Source organism: Poecilia formosa, unplaced genomic scaffold (genome assembly GCF_000485575.1).
Source record: "Poecilia formosa unplaced genomic scaffold, Poecilia_formosa-5.1.2 Scaffold88, whole genome shotgun sequence".
Taxonomy (NCBI): Eukaryota; Metazoa; Chordata; class Actinopteri; order Cyprinodontiformes; family Poeciliidae; genus Poecilia; species Poecilia formosa.
This window is the reverse complement of record NW_006800027.1, coordinates 1,006,286-1,025,666: the sequence shown is the minus strand read 5'-3', so window position 1 is coordinate 1,025,666 and position 19,381 is coordinate 1,006,286. Positions and strand designations below refer to the sequence as shown.

The 19,381-nt window shown below is 40.1% G+C and overlaps 1 protein-coding gene across 1 annotated transcript; it reads left to right on the top strand.

The window, feature by feature from the left end:
• Window positions 1-325: 325 nt before the first annotated feature.
• On the top strand, window positions 326-14,358 carry LOC103141649 (heparan sulfate glucosamine 3-O-sulfotransferase 6). The gene is made up of 3 exons (XM_016673940.1): window positions 326-451; window positions 533-1,235; window positions 13,121-14,358. Exons 2-3 carry the CDS (start codon window positions 712-714, stop codon window positions 13,737-13,739), a joined length of 1,143 nt encoding a protein of 380 aa, XP_016529426.1. The 5' UTR covers window positions 326-451; window positions 533-711; the 3' UTR covers window positions 13,740-14,358.
• The last annotated feature ends 5,023 nt before the right edge of the window (window positions 14,359-19,381 follow it).

Genomic DNA, 19,381 nt, shown 5'->3' with positions numbered 1-19,381 from the left:
ATCATATATATATTTTTGGATGGATTCACCCACTTATAGTATCAGAATTCCAGTCTGTATTTCTATTCTGCTGAATAGAAATGCACGCCGCACTTTTCAGGTTCTTTGAGAAATCTCAAAAAAAAAGGAAAAAGAAGTGTAATTTTTCTTTTTAGTGCTAGTTCATGCAGCGGGCATTTGTAGCATTACAAAAATGTGGAAAAGTTGAAGCGGTGTGTGAACACTTCTGTTGGGAACTGTGAGTGCTTCAGGTTTAAGTGTTTTTACTCTGTTTCGGGCTTGTTATGATGCATTGGCAGATTGTAATATGAAACTTGTTCACACAGTGAACTGTAAGGGCCTGCCATCCGCCACTGGAGTGAAGGGTGGAGACTTGCGAGGCGTGTCAACCGAGGGGCAAATGAAGAGCGCCGAGGAGCGAAGACCTCAGAGCGCACCAGCGCGCTACCAGGTCTGGGCATAAAAACGAGCTCGCGTGAAAACAAAGTGATTTCCAATTAAAAGTGGTTTTGTGTGTACGTTTCATTTTCAGTTGACAAACATTGTGAACTTCACTTCTGACAAATAATCGCTGCCAAATGGACTGCCGAGCTGAGGGAAGTTCTACTTATTTGCGCAACAGGTTCTGCTTCATACAGATCCGATCCATGTAGGAGGAAGAAGCATGTTGTCAAGGTTTCGGTCCTTTCGCGTCCAGCAGGAGATCAACTCATGGGATGTGGCGGCTGCAGAGTCAGGCTTAACTTTGGAAAGGTGCTCTCCAAGGTCTCCGTGTTCCTCACCATGGTCCTAATATTCACTTATTTCTTCTACTGTCTCGCTGGACTTTGCGATTCGGCTCCGAGGACTTTATACAGCCAACAAGCCGCAGACGGGGGCTATGACAACCTGGACGACCGCAGCCAGGTGCTGGTGGACCTCCGGCCGCCTCCGCCTCACCACCCCGGCGCGCAGCGGCAGCTCCACAAGCGGACAGCCTCTCAGGACGCGCTGCAGGTGGACGCCGAGCGGCAGCAGCAGCAGTACGAGCCGGGCAGCGTGAAGGAGACAAACAGCATCCCCGTTTCCAACACCTACGGGACTAAAAAGCTCCCAAATGCCATTATCATCGGGGTGAAGAAAGGAGGAACCCGCGCCCTGCTGGAGTTTTTGCGCATCCATCCGGACGTGAGGGCGTTTGGCGCAGAGCCACATTTCTTCGACAGGTTCTACGACAGAGGGCTGGAGTGGTACAGGTAGGCTGCTTACAGATGAACAGGTTGTTGGTTCACATCTAAATTTCATGGAAACACAACTGTTAAAGTTGCTTTAAACTCTTAAATTAAACCAAGAGTTTTAAAAACAACACACCAGATACATACAAAAAAGTGAAGGACAATAGACGTAGCTTTTCTCATTAAGTTTTTGTACACGATAGCTAACAGGATGTACCCTGTGTGCTGTGTATTTACTTGTTCACCAAATTATAAAGAAGGCTCAGTAGATAGAAATTAACCTTGTTCCAATGGAAGAAGTCTCATCTGCTCATATAAACTGTCTTACAAATTATGTTACTCAAAAAACACAAGGAAAACATGCCACACTGCCAACCTATGATTGCAATACACAAAGTGGGTTGAAAATATTAATGAAACAAAAATAAAGCATTAAATATCCAAATCTATGCAATCAATCAACAAACCAGATGATTCTAAGAAACTGAAAATTAGTTCAAATATTTTTTTTGAGAACCAGATATTCAAAGATACAGTCCAGTTTTGGCTGATTTCCCACGAACAAACATTCACGGACAGTTTCTCCCGTTTGTTTGTTAAATCTCTGGTTTCCTTGTTTCCCATATTGCCTGTACTTTCTATCAGACATTTCTCCTATTTCCTCTCATCAACTTCTGTCACTTGCCTTTTTCCCTCACAGCTGACCACAATTTCTAATCAGCCTCCTGCTTCTTGCTCGGCAATCAATATTAAATATTTGCTTTTATGCCACCAGCCTGTTTCCTCGTGGTCTCCTTCTTTTGATTTAATTAGGATTCGCTGCTGTATTTTAGTTCTTGGTTTTACTTGTTTTTATGTAAACCTTTGATTGTCACCTGCCTGCCTCCTGTTTGAAAATAAACACCAAACGTCAAACCATACATAGGGAACACCATCCTGTTAAAAGTTGAGCGCCCCACGCATATGTGCTGATGTGTACTGTGAATAAACGAGCCAGAACACAGACAGACTGATGTACTCGGATCAGCTTCACACGGTACGATCCGTGTGTGAGCTGCACTGTAGATCAAAGGGTCCCCGGGGCCCCAGAGGAGCTGTTCATCTTGACGCCCATTTATAAACCATTTACAACCCACACTTCCACCTGTCATCCTGTGTTTGCTCTGGTTGTGCGCCGCATAGGAAACCAACTATGATCACCCTGCAATGTCAACAAAAGCTCTAAGTTGGATGTTATCTTCAGCTTATGCAGATGTGACGATTTGATTACAGTGCATGATTTTGGGGGGGTGCGTGGAGGGGGGGGTCTAATTAGCTTCTGCTGTAGCGGCAGCAGCTGATCATGGATTGACCTGTTTGACCAAAACTGTAACTTATATCTGGGTTCAATTAAGGCTCTGAAGAGGGTTTTAGCTCAGGACGAAGCTGATCCTGATCATATCCAGATGTTCTGCAAGCTTCTGAACCTGGTCCCAGCTGAGCTCTCATCAGGCTGACAGGACAATGGCATTGTGAGACCTCTGAGCTCGAAAGGTGCCACGAGGAGAGGCGAAGGTTATGACAGGGTGAGGAGCATTATCAGACACAGATTTCAGAGGTTTCTCAGATGTAATTCCACCCTGTCTTGCCATTCTTCATAAACTCCTCGCTCCGCCTTAACGGAGCATATTTGGCCACATGGAAACAGTTTCGCCGCTGATAATTTTAACATGTTGAAAGATTTCTGTTCCTTGTCTGTCTCTCTATGCACCGTATGAATTTTTTGCCATTTCCTCCCCCTGTATCCAACACTTTTACACACAGGGTTCCTCCTGTTTCTAATTACCACATTTGCATCCCAGCTTTCACACATTCTTTTCACATATTTTACCCCCTCTGCCCCCCCCCGACACACACACCCCTGTCCGATGCGCTTCATCCTAACCCCACCTCGCTTCACTGTGTTCCTCTCTGACAAAGTTCCTATGTGTGAATACCTGTGGCAGATCTGGTGCTTACATTATGTGTTTTTGTGTGTTTAACTCATATGTAAGATCTTGATTAGAGGTAGAGTAGGAGGAAAAACTGAAAACTTGGTTTATTAGTGCAATTTTGCACGCTAGTATAACATGACTTTTCTATCTGAACAAGCAAATTTTTCACAAAGACTTTCAGAAAAATAAAATAAAAAATAAATTAATAGCTAAAATTAAAAATAGCTAAAACCCTCTTCAGAGCCTTAATTGAACCCAGATATAAATTACAGTTTTGGTCTTTATTTTTGATTATGGATACACATATATTTTTAAAATCTTTTTTTGTTGCTTTTATGCAAGTTTGGTCTTTGCACGTTCAGACAGTGATTTGAAAAAGTTTTCTTCCATTTAAATCTTGTACATTTTGTCATGTATCAACCGCAAACTTCAGTTTCTTCAATTGAGATTTTACGCGACAGGGTGATACAATGTTTAAAGCATATAACAATAAAAGTTTTCAGTGTTTTCCACCAATGATATCAGAAGGGTGCTTTTACCTCCAAATATTTTGTGACTTGGAGTCACACGTTGCTATCGGCTTGTATTACTAACAGTAACTGGCCTCGTTATACAGCAACTGGAAAATCCTGTTTTTCTGACTTGCAACTAAAGTGTCACATCTTTTAAAGCCTCTTGAAGATTTCCACTGAGGATTGAATGACCCATACGACGGTTTGGGAGAGGCTAAAGATTTGTTTTATAACCGAACCATCCTTTAAACATCTATAAAAACAAATAGACTTTATTTATGATAGCACAAAGAGTCTGCTACCACGTGTCCTGGATGGAAAAAGAATAATAATTAAAATGACATATGAGTTTAACAGATGGGTGGAATTTGTAAGCTGTCACAATGTGAAAGTTTGATGTCAGTTGTTGAAAGTATCAAAGTGAGCTGCACTGGTGAAGACACACCATAGATTCAATAACTGTCTCAGACCCATTCATAAATGCTTGCTCTTGCTTTTATCTTTTTTGGTGTTACATGTCTGTATTTCCATCCCATCCTCTTGTTTGCATGTGGGCACTTAACTCATTACTGGAACAAGAAAACCCACAAACATTGCATTTAAAATGAGGCGAAGGTTTGAAGAGTTTGTGATGTCGTGTAGCTCACATATGGGATTTGTCAGCAAAAACCCACAGCTTTTCGTGAGACAATGGCTGTTGTTCTATTTTTTTTGTCTTGGCGTATGAAATACTTTAATTGTGTTTCTTATTATAGCAATGCTGCTGTTTTTTTTATTTATGTTAGGTAAAAATCTACCAAGAAGCCAAGTTCATTTTTTAAAAGCAGCTTTCAATTTTTGAGGGGAAATGTTTAGCTATTTGGAAAACTTGTTTTTTCCCCAAAGTAAAATCAGTAAAATGGGACCAACTGTATGGATGATCCACAGGCGTAGCATCTAAGACTGTAACCATTCAGACTGCTGCTGAAAGGTAGGATAAATCATTTAAATCAGGACATGCGAAGGCTGACAGAAATGCTGTACAAGCCAACTCTAATACTGTATTCTTTTTCCAACTATGTTTCAAATTTCTTGATCAAAATATTTTATTTAAAAATAAAAATTGGTAAACCCAATAGAAAAAAACCCAACACAAGATATGATTATGAACATGTTATAACAAAAAAGATCAGTTGTTTCTTTCATGCTTTGAAAAACACCAAACCAAAAATTGTATGTCTGTCTCTCTCACATGCCTTCTTCTATCCAGGAGGCCAAGTTCAACTAATCATCGCGCCAATCTTGATTTTTGACAGCTGAGGTTTTGGAGGTGGACTTTTATGGTCATGGGGCAACATTTTCCCAAGTGAGGGCAATTTTACCAATGACTCCTTCAACATTAAGCCCTAAGGCCATTAGTGACGGAGGCTCGGTGCCCCTGATTGGCGTAGCAGACCAGGAAGTGGCTTCCACAGTGTATAGCTGTAATGTGTTTTAATGATGGTGGGTTTTGGCCGTAGTTGGGTTTAGGTGGTGTTCTAAGGTTTGGGGAAAAGCCCACACTCAAACCCCAGATGGGGTGAATTATTATAATTTAAGGCACATTGTGGTTCATTTTGGGGTGCTTGTAAAAATTTTGGAATAGTTTCACTTAGGTCGTTTTAGGTCTGTGAGAAAAATAGTCAAAGAAATGATGGTTCTGTTCCAGCGGATGCCTCAGATGCTTGGTAGTCATACTCGGTTGCACTGCAATTTCCAGCGAAGGTTAGCATGGGCCAAGAGAAAAGCTAAAAACAATGACACAGTCAAGAGTAGCTTGGTTAGAAATCGTACAGATAAGACTTTCATCGTCTTCTAACTTTTTTCACCAGACCTGTATCAGAGTAAACTTGGACATCAAGTTTCAATGTCAAACCAGTTTTTTCACTCTTTTATGCCCTTACCCTATTTATGTCTTCTCCTGAAATGGGAAACCTATATTAACTAGGGGTGCACTGATTGCAGTTTTCTGGCGGATCATCAATTGCCGATCTTTAAAAAGCCTGACCTGCTGAATTTTTTTTTTTTTTTTGTTTGTTTTTTCCAGAAATGTTGCTAAACATAGCAAAGTTGCTGAATTGGCAACAGAGGAGCGACTACTGTTAACTGCAAAAATAACCTGGTGGTCTGGTCTATCGGCCAAACTTCTCTTATGGGAGAGCAGAAGAGGAGAGTGAATGATTTAAAAATCAAAGATCTAAAAATCAAAGCTAGGGAAATAATGTAAGTACTGGCTGACCAGCGATCTCCCAAAATTAAGGAAATCGGCGCAGATAAATCTGTGCACCCCTAAATTAACATTTTATCATGCTGAAAAAGCTTCTTCTAGGTCTATTTTTTAAGTACTAACACACCGAGTCATTTAATTGTTGATCCACAAACAAGACATTTTAGTGAAATTGCTCAGACTCACTTTATTTGTGGTTTCTCATTAGTAAACGAGGACGCATTGGTCAGTTTTGCTATTTTTACGTCCGACAGCCCTTATCGTCACCACCACTCGAGTTAACTTCAGTGTTGATGGGCAGCGGTTCGGTCAAGCTAAAATAGTCCTTGATTCAGACTGCGTGTACTATATTGGAAAATCATCTGACAACCCAGCCAGTGCTGAGGGCTTTAATGCATAAGCATATTATAGTTACTTTTTACATAAATACACTCGTCCTAAATGCAAAGTTTCCCCTTTATCTGCAGTAGTTTACTATGTTTGGAATATTTTTGCTAGCATTTGCTAACTTATGTTACAAACAAAATCACCTGACTAGAAACGAAAGCGTAAATGTAATCAAAACTTGATGATCGCATTAAGGAAAAATATTCACCAAAGTTACATTTTCCCCCTGGAGAGGATATAAACGTCTTAGCACTGCAGGATGCTCAAGGTAAACTTTATGCCCCTTAATTGAATACAAGAGAATAAACATCCTGATTAAACCTGAGGGGGACCGTGGATATCTACACTTAATGGCAATCGATTAAATTGTATTTCTGTCTAGAGCAAAACCCAGTTATACTATCATATTTATAGTTTAAAGATTGGCCATCGATGTATTTGCCAGGTTTTCTGCGCTGCTTGCAGATTTTCCTGGATAATTGCTAAACCTCTAAAGCTTGTCTCTGCCTTAAATAAATTAACCTTTTTGCTTTAAAATAATACTTTTACTTGTGGATTTGTGAATCACTGCCTCATCTCTTCACTACGTTGCTAAATTACAAGCTCTAGAAAGTCAGTGTTACCATGCGGGTTAGCTGGATTTGTTTCTTAGACTTTTCACACTACTCCACTTTAAATCTGTGCTCTAATAACTTGTTTAGATGGATTTAGATTTGTGTTTTATTAACTTGTTTAGCAGCCCTGAGGCTGAAATGATTCATTGTTCTCCCCACCCACCATCAGCCTGTATGCAAACAAATAAATCTCAGCTTTAGTGCAGTCGTTCACAAAAGTATTTAAAGTTACACTGATGTCATTATCATTCATCATAATTGTGGTGCATGCATATTCTGAGTGCAACAGCTATGTGCATTATTGAACTTCTCTGGAAGGCATAGACTTCTAAAAACTCCTAACTTTAATGGACACTACTTGTCTTTCCCCAGGCATCAACAAGCCTAAAGTACCAACATACATTACTCCTTTCCTTTCTAGATGGCCACTTCAAGTAGTTTCTGTGAAAATTCAGCACTTAGGTTTTCTCAACTGGAGGTCAGCTTTTCACTTAGTCCATTAATGCATTATTAATTGTGAGGGTAAGCATCCTCTAATGCCTGCGGTATGAGTTAGTGACAATATTATTACTCGCCGTCAACGTCCCAGGACGTAATCGTCCACTTAGAGCCATAACGAGACTCATATTCAGCTTATAGCATAAAGTAAACATATTCATACTCCTTGAACGTTTCTATCACTTTACAGCCAGAAACTTCAACGTATTTTATGTGGATTTTATAATTGTGAAAGGGAAGGAAAATTCTACATGATGTTCAAATGTTTTTTTTACACTGTGACATCTGAAATGTGTGGCAGGCTTTTGTATTTAGCAATCCTTAGTCAGTACTTTGTAGAACCATCTTATATTGTTTCATGAAACCTATTTGTGCTTTAAACTTTGCCACCACTTTCTCCCTGACCTGTCTACTCTCTTTGTGAATCAAGTTTATTTATTAATTAGGTGACTCTTAACTGCAGGCCATTGAAGTTTTACTTAGAGGAATATAACTAAAGGGAGTCGAATACAAAATGCATGTCAGACTTTTCAGACTTTTGAATTTCTTCTTTTTTGGGGGGAAATAAATGAAAACCGTGTTTTGTCTCCCTTCCACTTCACAATGATGTGCTACTTTTTGTTTGACTATCAAATAAAATCCCAATGAAATGCATAGAAGTTTGTGGTTGGAACTGTGAAAACACTCCAGAACTATGAATGCTTTTGCAAGCCACTGTAAAAGAAAGAAGTGGGCTAACTCTGTACTTCAAAAGTCTTTGTTTTTAATTATTTGAACAGGAGCTGACTGGCTGTTTTTTTTTAATCAGTACATTATGCTGGAATAAATGCTGACATAAGCTAATGGGTGACTAACTGTGACCAGAATGGATGAAGAATCACCAAAAGTCCCAGAAGAGGAACAAACAACCACATTTTTAACAAAAAAAGTCACACTTCTTTTCATTTTGAAACCACACTGTCACTTCACTCCCAGTATTTATATGCCCCCCTCTCTCCTCCTTCATCGTCAGAAGTGATGACAAGCACTATTTCATTCAGTTATGGAAGTTCCCACTCATCCTGTTCAGCAGTCCATGGCCTTAAGGCTTCCTCTGTCACCCTTTGAGCACAACAACAACTCTGCTGAGAAATGTTTCCCCCTCACATTGTTTTTTTTTTTTTTTTTGGGCTCTTTTGGTTTTATTGCCTTGATTTTCTGCCAGCTTTTTTAATTGGGTCCCTGCTATGAACAATATCAGGGATGAAAAGACGCCCATTGTAACAAAACTCTTCTCTAGGACAATCCCCAAAACTGTTTTTATGTAAATGGTCCAGTAAGTGACATTATTATAAGCCCTAAAGTTACCAACCTGTTTTTGATTGAGAAAGAGACATGGTAGATTTAGATTTTTAATGGTCTTGTTTCCTCTCTGATCACACACACTTGATGTGCAGCATGCCTTTCGCTAAGGTGCTGCAGGGGTGTAAGCTGGAGCACTTCGGTGGGAGAGCCCATAATCTGAAGGGCAGGAAGTCTGTTGGCCACATCCTCGCAGAAAAGGTTTTTTTTTTTTCTTTGTTTTTTTTTATCTAATTGTGTGATCCAGACTGCTTCCAGCGTATCAGCTTTGTAATCAGCTCTGTGGCACTTCGGGGAGGAAAAAAGCGTTACATCCTTTTAACAGCAGGGAGTTCCAGACTCGTATAGTTTGTCAGCAACGCTTTTTTTTTTTTTTTTGATGGGCTAAATAGAAAACATATTTGTTCTCCCGAGTCTCACGTTTATTCACAAAACAAAGACTTGCCAGTTTTTTTTGCGGGTTAAACGAGAGTTTTTATTTGCACCTGGTAAATAGGATTTTAAATTAATCATCCTTGACAGATTTACAGTACTCCTTATCGCCAAATGCAGACAGATTTATGACAGGAGTTGCTACTTATTGATTCTCAGTTAATGAGACTGATTGATCAATAGGGTGACAGGCGCTTGGAGGGAGAGGGGTAAAAGCCACAACTCATTAACTATGCATGAGTATGGAAAGAAAACTAATGGTCGCTATCCAAAGTGTCACTCAACTGAAGGAGTGAAGGACAAACCCAAAGCCCGTGCATGACGAATCAGAGGGCAGACGCTAACTCACTTACCAGTAAACACCATTACCTCTGTGCCCACGTGTGAGCGCACAGTGAAAACCATACGCATTGCAAGCATCGAGCACAATCTGTCACACGGAGACAGACGTATTGATCAGACCCAGATAAACAGAGTGAGGAGGCAGAGGATAGCCTCGTGCAATTGGATAGTGATCAATTAATGGTCTTTTATTATGGGCATTGTAATGGGCTGAGATGGCTCACCTTGAAGTAAACACGAAAGACTTTAAACTTTTTTTTTTTAAAAACTCCTCCCTCCAGAATATGATGGGATAGACAGGATATCCAGCCCTCTGTGGAACAATAACGGCTATTTCTATTCTATTTGTTTAGCAAGAATTTATTCACCTTCATCCATCTCTGGAGCCCACATAAATTTTTATTTGTGTTCCCTCTTTTAGCTACATCAGTTGCTGTTTATTACAAGCTATAAGTAAATTTAGTGCCCTGTAAAATTCCCCTGAAATGTCTTGAAGCTTACATCTGCGCAAAAGAAGATAAAGTCGCCTCGTACACTAATGTGAATATTAAGGTGAGGGCACCCCCCTTTTGAGGATGTGCAAAAAGTATCAGCAGATTTAATCAGTGAGGAATAAATGCAACATTTACTAGAAATGATTGTTTTTCAACTAACTTGCTGGTACTACTGCTAGTGACCTCTTTTATTCAGGTCTTCTTGTTCTGACATGTTATAAGGTCGCAGCAAGCAGGCAGAGAGAACTTTGACTATTCGTCTTTGCACAATTTCTCTAAACTGGCCCACAGCATAACGCATCCTCCACCATACATAAAGCTTTTCTACGTAACACTGCAGGCTGATTTGTTTCACTCAAACCAACCTGCCGTTTTGGTTGCAGAAAATCTTAATCTTTGTCTCATCCGACCAACTCATGCAGTTCCCGTTCCAGTTCTGATGGGGTTCATTAAAATCCACATATTTATGTTTACGATGGTAGGACAGAAATAACCCACTTCATATGTAGATGGTGTCTAATCGTTGTTTCATTGGAAACTTAAACAGGACGCTTATTAAAAGCTCTTAGATTCATAACTATTGTTTTACATTTTTTTTCAAATGAATAAGCCAAACACATTCTTGGAACTTTTACTATGATGTGGAGGTACCAGAAAAGTTAATATTTTATCATATGTTTACAGTTTTAACAGGCTCTTTCCGTACTCAAACGGTTCAGTACATGATCCGCGTCTCGTGATGTCAGGGATATTCTTAGGTGCTGATAAATCGGTTATATCGTTCATGTTTTGCCACCTTGAAAATGTATTAAGGGGCTTTTTGTTTACATATGGATACAACAAAACACATCTTCATAAAATCTCTTTCCTGTGGATGGGAGATACCAACCTGGCAGAAAAAGCCTGTTTCAGAAAAGCATCCATGTCAGAGTGGACTGGTCCTTAAGCGTCTTCACTAAATCCACTCTAAGTAACGATAAGCTCATTTGATGCCACATTTAAAGTGATAAAATCAAGCGAATTCCCTCCGATAGTTGAAACTCTCAATCCATATATTTGTCTGTGGATTTGCTTGATCCACCTCTTTTCTGAGACTTTCAAGATGTTTGCTTTTCACATTCATGAAGTTACACTCATCTACTCATTATTCATCCTGACTAAGCTGCTTTTGACTAAATGATCCCAACTGAAGCTTTAGACATCTGCTTCTATCAGCAACTTAAAAAACCATAAGTAACATGTCCAAGTGATATCACCCAGTGCTAAAACGAAACAGATATTTCTCTCAAGGGCTCAAAAAGTAAAGATTATTTGTTTAATTAGTTCTCTTCCTAATGCAAACTTATGAAGAGAAGCTGCAGTATTAACGCAATGCAGACTTTTGTTTGCTTTTCACTAATCATCAAATCGGTCTTTGATCGTCAAAAGTCTCGCAGGGGAAATAAATCCCCCTCAAAACTGCATCTACATTTCTGAACGACCTCTTATTATGGCCATTTGGACTCAATTGAGGCTTCCAATGTGAAACAAATGAAGCCCAAATGCTCCGTTACTTGTTTATTTTATTGGAAACCACATGAATGCTCTCCACTTCCAGTAACACAATAAGATGTATGTAGCCAAAATGGCCAATAGACAGTTCCTCCTCCGTTTTAATCATTGCTCATCGCCGGTTTCTCAGGCGAACCGACTCGCTTCTGAAATCTTAGTCTGCCACAAGTCTGGCTCACGCGGCTCTCCTGTCAGTCACGAGCACATCTGAGACCTGAGTGGTGCCCACAATGTCTGTTTGATAGATGGACTAGAAATCAAACCACAGAAGAAGAAACAATGTGCTCAAACGATACCACACATATGCCGTTTGTGAGCTGCCCATGAAACAAAAATAAATAGATAAATCGGTTTATTGTTCTACGGACGCAGATTACTTTACATAACTCAGAACATATCATGATATTCCAGCTCACACAGTATTTGTATTGGTCTATTGTGCAGAGTGTCCTCCCACCCCCACCCCTGCCTGCACCCCCTCACAGCCATATGTTTAACACACTAGCTGAGCTCAGCAGCTGGACTGCCCGGTCACACTTCCTGCAGACATATTGGACTCTTTAAATACGTGCAGGAACAGGCAGGGGAGGCGAGGATGAAACAGGGTGGGCGCTTTGCTCTTGCAGGAAGAAGAGGGGGTGGAAATCTGTAGGAAATTGCTGTTAAGTGGTTCTTGAGGTTTTGTGGTTTTAGACTCATCAGACCCCAAGTGAGCGGATGGTCCTGCTCTGCAGACCTTCGGGTGAGGTTTTCGAAGGGGCTGCAAACAATAACACGGTCTTGGATCCAAACCTTTAATCATACGTGAATTGAGGTGATTTAATGAAAGAAGGATTGGGGTTACTAAAATAAGTGTGTGATTAAACTGGCAGGTTTGGCTGTAGCTTCGCTCCTTCAGGTATAAGAGGTTAAAAACACATTCGTACCCTTTGAACTTTTCACTTTTTTTTCTCTTTTTTATTTATTTTTTTTACATGAGAACCACAAACATCAATGTATTTATGAGGGGTTTTATAAGACTCAAGTGGAAGGAAAAGAATTCAAAAATATTTTATAAATAAATCAGAAAAAGCGTGGAGTGCTTTTGAATGAGACCAAATTGCTGTATTTGTCACAAGACTAACAACAAGAACACACCGTCTTAGCAATGAAACACGGTGTTGGCAGCATCATGCTGTGGACGTGCTTTGTTTTTTAGCAGAGACGTGAAAGGTGGTCAGAATTGATGTGAAAAATGATGCAGCTAAATATGAGGAAATAGTGGCAAACCTGTCAAAAGTTGTCAAAGATTTGAGAAGAGTATGGGAGTTTAATGACGAAACATTTCGCCATAATTTTGTGTTAGAATGGTCTAGTCAAAGTCCACATTTATTGACATGGCATAGGAATCTAAACAGCAAAATAAGAAAAGCATAAGAAGTTTGGCGTGAGGGATGTAAGGCTCATTGAAGAAACGTTCTGATGAGTGAATGGCTTGGATCAAAATACCTGACTGGAAATTTCTTCTCCCCATCTAGAAACCTGATGCCCCGGACTCTGGACGGCCAGATCACCATGGAGAAGACACCGAGCTACTTTGTAACCAGGGAGGCTCCCAGTCGTGTTTGCACAATGAACCGCCACACCAAGCTCATCGTTGTCGTGAGGGACCCGGTGACGCGCGCCGTGTCCGACTACACCCAGACGCTCACCAAGAACCCGGGTCTGCCGTCCTTCCAGAGCCTTGCCTTGAAGAACTCCTCCACGGGACCGGTGGACTCCACTTGGAGCGCTGTGCGCATCGGCCTCTACGCCAAACATCTGGAGAACTGGCTCCAGTATTTCCCCCTGTCTCACTTTCTGTTTGTCAGCGGTGAGCGACTCGTGTCCGACCCCTCCGGGGAAATGGGACGCGTTCAGGACTTTCTGGGCCTGAAGAGAGTCATTTCAGACAAACATTTCTACTTCAACCAGACTAAAGGTTTTCCCTGCTTGAAGAAGCCAGAGGGGAGCAGCAGGCCCCGCTGCCTCGGGAAGTCGAAGGGCCGACCTCACCCCCAGATCCCGTCCGAGGCTCTGCAAAGACTCAGGGACTTCTACAGACCGTTCAATCAGCGTTTCTATCAGATGACTGGACAAGACTTTGGTTGGGACTGATGAACGACGATCAAGTCTGCCTTAAGAATAGCCTCTTGATGTTTCTTTAAAGTTTTATAAATCTAAGATTCTCAGGGAGGGGTAAAGGAAAGGCAAAGATCTTTTTGCCTGCAAATGCAACCTGACATGCAGCACTCATAAACTGCAACAGTTTAGCTGTAGAGGTGGAGCTGAGATGGACCCAGTGCTGCTAATATGCACATATACAGATTGAGGACTTTAAACCACTCTCATATGTTTCCTTTTGGTTTGAAGGTTTCACTTTCTTTCTTTCTTTTTTTTATCTCGTTCTTTGTTTATAAGACGACATCATATTTATAGTTTATGTTGATATGAATAATACGTTTTTATAAAAGAAAATAAACCTTTTATTTATTATCATGTACTGTTTATTACATGGCAAAGAAAGACGTAAAGTGGCTTAACTGACAGGACATTGGGAATAATGTCACACTACAGCAACGCTTTGACACTTTCATTTTTTTTTGTTCTGCTTTCGTTTTAACCCAAAAAATCGGATGATTTGCTACGCAGTGCAAACAATTTGTATCAATTGCAGTTGAAATACAATTTATACCTCAAATGTAAATATTCAATTAAATCTACACATACAAATGTTGTTTTTGGTGTTTATTGCCAATTTTTCTAAATGCCATGTGTTTCACAGAACCAGCTTTATCTGTTAATCACAAATGGTTATAAAAGTCATTTCAATCTGGAAAGACTCAGACGAAGAAAAGGGAACAATTAAAAGATTTAATGACAGCAATGAATAACAGTTCTTTGGCGCTCGGGCCCCGGCAGCTGATCTGAGCAGAGATTTGATGTGAACTCGATGAACATCCCGATAACCGATTAGGGATGCTCTCCCCCGGGGCCCGACACTGGTGGTGGAGGTCAGGAAAGGGTGCCATCCTGGAGAGCCGAAGGATGTGGGTGGAGAAGGGGAGGTGGTGGGTTGAACGCAGCTGGGAAGCGGCCGACGACTTGGGTGTGGATCCTTTTATGCTGAGCTTGATTGATGATTGGACACGCCAGGTGAGGTCCATCACTGAGGTCTGAGATGAGCGTGACGCCGATGGACGAACGGAGGGGATGGAGTCTTCCAGGTTGAATTTCCGCTATTAGCTTCATTAACTATTACAAAAAAAAAGAAAAACAAACAAACATCTGTCAACAACTGCAAACGTCTCAATCTGCCAAAATTGTAGTGGCACACGTAAGATGTGAACTTGAACTAGATTCTTTACAGAAACAGTAAATACAATAATGAATTCGTTTCTTTCAGATGTTAGTGGATTGAAAAGAATGTGAAAGTAGAGCAGCATATCATATATATTTTTAAATACCCAATCAACAAAGGGGAGTTGCCTGAGCACTCATCTCCATGGTAACCAAATGCTGTAAATCCAGAACAATTGCAGGAGTCTCTATTTCTTTCATTACTGCTTCAAACGTTATCTCAGACACGCACCATTGCTTGTGAAACTTTGTCATCTGCAGAGAAGGATGCTAACAGCCTTCTGTGCAGTAGAGGTCAGCAGTCTGGTTATGGGTGCGCAGAGGATCTGAGTGTAGGTGTCGCTGTGAATAACCTGTGTTGCTCCCTGTAGGACAGGCCTGAGCTGTTCCCAGCTGCTCTCACCCTTATCTTCCACCGATCATAGCTTCCTCCCCAGTGAAAATGAGGAAAAACCCATTCTTCATAAGGTAAAAGGGAACATGCAGAGATGTAATGCTTTTCTCAACACTGACGGGCAATTCAGTAACTAAAATGTAAAAACTCTACTTATAATAACAGAATCCCAGCACTATAGTTACAGTTTGTCTGGGAAATGTTCAGGAAACGCAAGACAGACTCAGAGAGGCAACATCACTACTGCTACTTACAGTCTCGCTATTTTTCTTTATCGTACTACAATCGGATGAGCTTTACCACCAACTATATCTGATCATCAATCTCATTCATTGCCATTCTTCTGTTTTGCTAAATAAACCACTGGTTTGGTGCTAACAAGGCTGAAAAGGCCAACACTGAAGGTAACTTCAGCTGGATTGTGAAACAAAGTATAAAAACTTTTTTTTTTTTGCTCCCTGAAGAGAAATAAAACGTTGCCTTTGAAGGCTGTTGAGTGAGAACAGTGAGCAGCAAGTTGGAAAGCAAACACACACAAACATCACAGAACATTTTTATCTAAACATTTAGCAAAAAAAAAAAAAAAAATTAAAGCTAATCTTTTGATTTGGACTTTTCTTAATATAAATTTTAGTCATTTAAACAATTCCTTCCTGATTTCAACATTATTCTGAGCTAGTTTTGCTTCATGTAGAATCGATTTGCTGTTAATTAACTGATCAAGTAAGTATACATCTATCCGCCCATCGTCTATACTCGCCTCGAGTTTTGAAGCGCTGGAGTTGATGGTGAGTTGATTTACAAGTGTGTTTTGCTTTGGTCCTTCACAAAACAAATACAAACAAAATCACATTCTTTGCTTGTGAGGTGAGATGCAAGTGGTTTTGAATTTGGTCCTGAAAGTCCTAAACAGTGTGGCACATTGGTATGAATGTTTTTGTGTTTTTTTGTGTTTTGGAAGCCCAGTTTTGTGGAAATATCTTGAAGGATAAAGATTGGCACAGGCACTTCTCCAAAATGTGCCATGCTCTGGAGAAAGTAGGAGGGATTTGTCCAAATGAAGCACAGAATTTCGCTGCGTTCCAATCAAAATAAATGAACTGGTTTTCATTAGTGTGTGCGAGTCTGACTCGGTACGGAGGTCTTTCCCAGCCTTGAACTGGGTAAGTCATGTGGCACTGGCACTGCAGCTGTGTCCCCATAGAGAAACCAACGATCCTGTTTTCATTCATTAGGAAAGGAATAACAGGATGTAATGAACCAAGACTGTTTTACCAGAAACCATGCCGGAATTCTCCTCAAAACCGGAAAACACTCAGTAACGGGTCAAGATTTTATCCGTCAGAGAATTACAGGACGCAGAGGACAATTGTTTTTAGCAGCACTGCATCAAATGATCACTGTTAAACCCCCAAAGATGTGCAACTTAAAGGGTTTTAGTAGCAGCAGAGTGCCTGACATTTTTAGTGTTTGAGCTCTGCAGTATTCACTCTTCTCATATCACAGTTCACCTGCACTTTTTTAAGTTCATAAAGTTTTTTTTGTGCTAAAACTTACTTTCCAAAAAAGTAACTTTAGCCACATCTGCTACAACGTGTTGCGTTTGTCAACAGGAATTAAACGTTCTAAATTGAGTCAACCACGGTCCTCACTTGAATCTGAGAGAAAATTTGTAAAGAGAGTTAAAGATTAAAGGTGATGGCAAAGGCCTTTCAGCCACTCCTCACAAAAAGCATGAACTGTTAAAAAAAAATACACCTGTGAAAATATACCAAAAACTGGTTAACAATTATAATGGTGTGACTTTTTAAAATGCAATTAAAGTTTTTTGTTTTTTTTAAAGTTAAAGTTCTGTTGAATAATGAGAAGGGTATTGTGGTTTGAATACATCTCTCCCTCATTCTGGATTTATTCGTTTTTAGCAAAACCAGCATGCTAAATATTCAACAGGTACTTAATGTTTTATATACGGTGTAATTTTGCTCCGTTCCAGATTGATTTCTTAACTTTAACTGTTTGTCGTGGCGTCATTAAAGAGAAATCACATGGTCCTTTTCATTCCCCCCACAATGGAGGCCACATGTACAGTTTAAGGCCTGCGTGTGTTGTGGCCTTTAATTACAGAAGATGTGAGCTCACACAGAAACCCCTGCTTCTTTCTTTGTGGGCTCAGAATTAACAACAGAGCTCTTTTCAATCAAGATGTAGTGGCTTGTAAGGTTAAAAAAGAAACAAGCATCTTCACTGGTGAAACAACCAGGGACAGGAGCCCAGTGGAAAATCAAAACCTACCCCACGCTTTTGATTGAACAAAACAAAAGAAAAAGAAAAAAAGACTAAGCTTCTTTTTTTGTGTGGAAATGTCTGGGTTGCGAATGAAACGACGTGTTTTATTTATGAGTTTCATAAAAACGCACACACGTCACACGCTCAGCACCTCCTGCCTCTGTAAATTTCAGTCAGGATTTCTGTTTTGTTGCTATTCCAGGCTTTAGTTTTTAAAAGACCCGCACTAAAACTTTAAATATCCAACTCTAACGTCCCTCTTGAAGTGTTTTGCTACTCTGTAGTAATTACGCAGCGTGCTGATAGAGCTGTTCTGTGCCAGCCCAGCAGCCGGCATGAACAGATACACTCATTTTGCCATCTGGAAAAGACATTAATGTCCTTAAAGGGTAATCCCCAGAAGTAAGCTTTCCCTAAATCAGCACAACATCGTGGCACTTAGGATAATCTACAGCTTTCACTAAACACTTTTAATTATGTGAGAAATTCAGCTGAGTTCAAGGACAGGCAAGTAGTGGCCTGCTGTGATGGAGGCAATATGGCTCACTGCTCAGAGCGCTATGATGTCAGTGGGCAGCTTGAGTGGTTGGGTAAGAAAAGAATGAGTCTGATGTGTTGCCCATTGTCATGTAGTCAGTGGGTGTTTGGGCGGTGGCAACCCCATTCAGATGGTTTATTGAGTCACATGTACAAATACATAATCCAATTTAGACTTCAGGTTTTACCCTAACTACTTGAAGCTTAAATCAATTTCATGCAATCTTACCTTTATTTTTACATGAAGTCACTCTGTGCTTCTTCACAAGCAGCTCCATCACACTGCTGTTCGTCTCTCTCTCTCTCTCTCTCCTTTTTTAAAAATCTTTTTAAAAATACAGGTGATTCCCATAAATCCATTATGATTTCATAGCTCAGAATGGTTTCTAAACCCTACTACTCATCCAGCTATAGACCCAGGAAATTGGATAGAAAAAGCATTACAAAGCCAACCAGAGAAATAAAACACATTAAGTTTAAAAGTAGGAAAAAAATATTAGGTTTCCAAGAAAGAAAAGCACATCATAATCTCCTTTTATTTAGTAAGACCTATTAGGATTTAGTTTCTTCTTCACGATCGTGGACCACTGCTATCTTGTTAAATCCTGGGACTCCAACTTTATTTGACGAGCGAGCGACTTGAGCTGGAAAGATTTTTTGGTCACAGCAGTTCAGCGAAAACAGGAACTCAAGTATGGGCTTAGAGAATTTTATTGCATCGTTTCATAAAATTGTTTTTCTGGACACACTTGCTTCTGGAAAGACCTCCGCAGTTTTTTTCTTTTTTTTTTTTTTTTAGCTTTTAAAGTGCCAACTCTTGTCTGCTTCTGGGGCCTTGATTAGGAAAAGATGGAGGATGAAAATTCACAGACATGCTTCCAGTCAGTTTACGAGGTATGAATGGAGACGCTGCTGCCAAGTAGAGGGAAAGCTTTCACACTAAAAATAAAAATCTGTGGAAATGCTTTTGGAAGGTCTTTCATTTTCATTTGGCTGTGGCCACATTTGAGCAAAATAAAGTGCCTCATATTTAGCCAATAAAACCATAACATGTTCCCCTAAAATAACTCACCTGCATCTCTGTTAACTAAACCAAAAAAGTTATGCACCAGTGTTTAATGCATACATTTTTTTATTTTATTATTTTATTTGTCAAAGTCCTCATTTGTGTAATTATAGAACC

Excerpts from the sequence above, each read along its gene's own strand:
- LOC103141649 (XM_016673940.1), top strand. The coding sequence starts at position 712 with ATGGGATGTGGCGGCTGCAGAGTCAGGCTTAACTTTGGAAAGGTGCTC. Across the intron at positions 1,236-13,120 it reads AGAGGGCTGGAGTGGTACAG|AAACCTGATGCCCCGGACTC; the intron begins GTAGGCTGCTTA and ends CTCCCCATCTAG.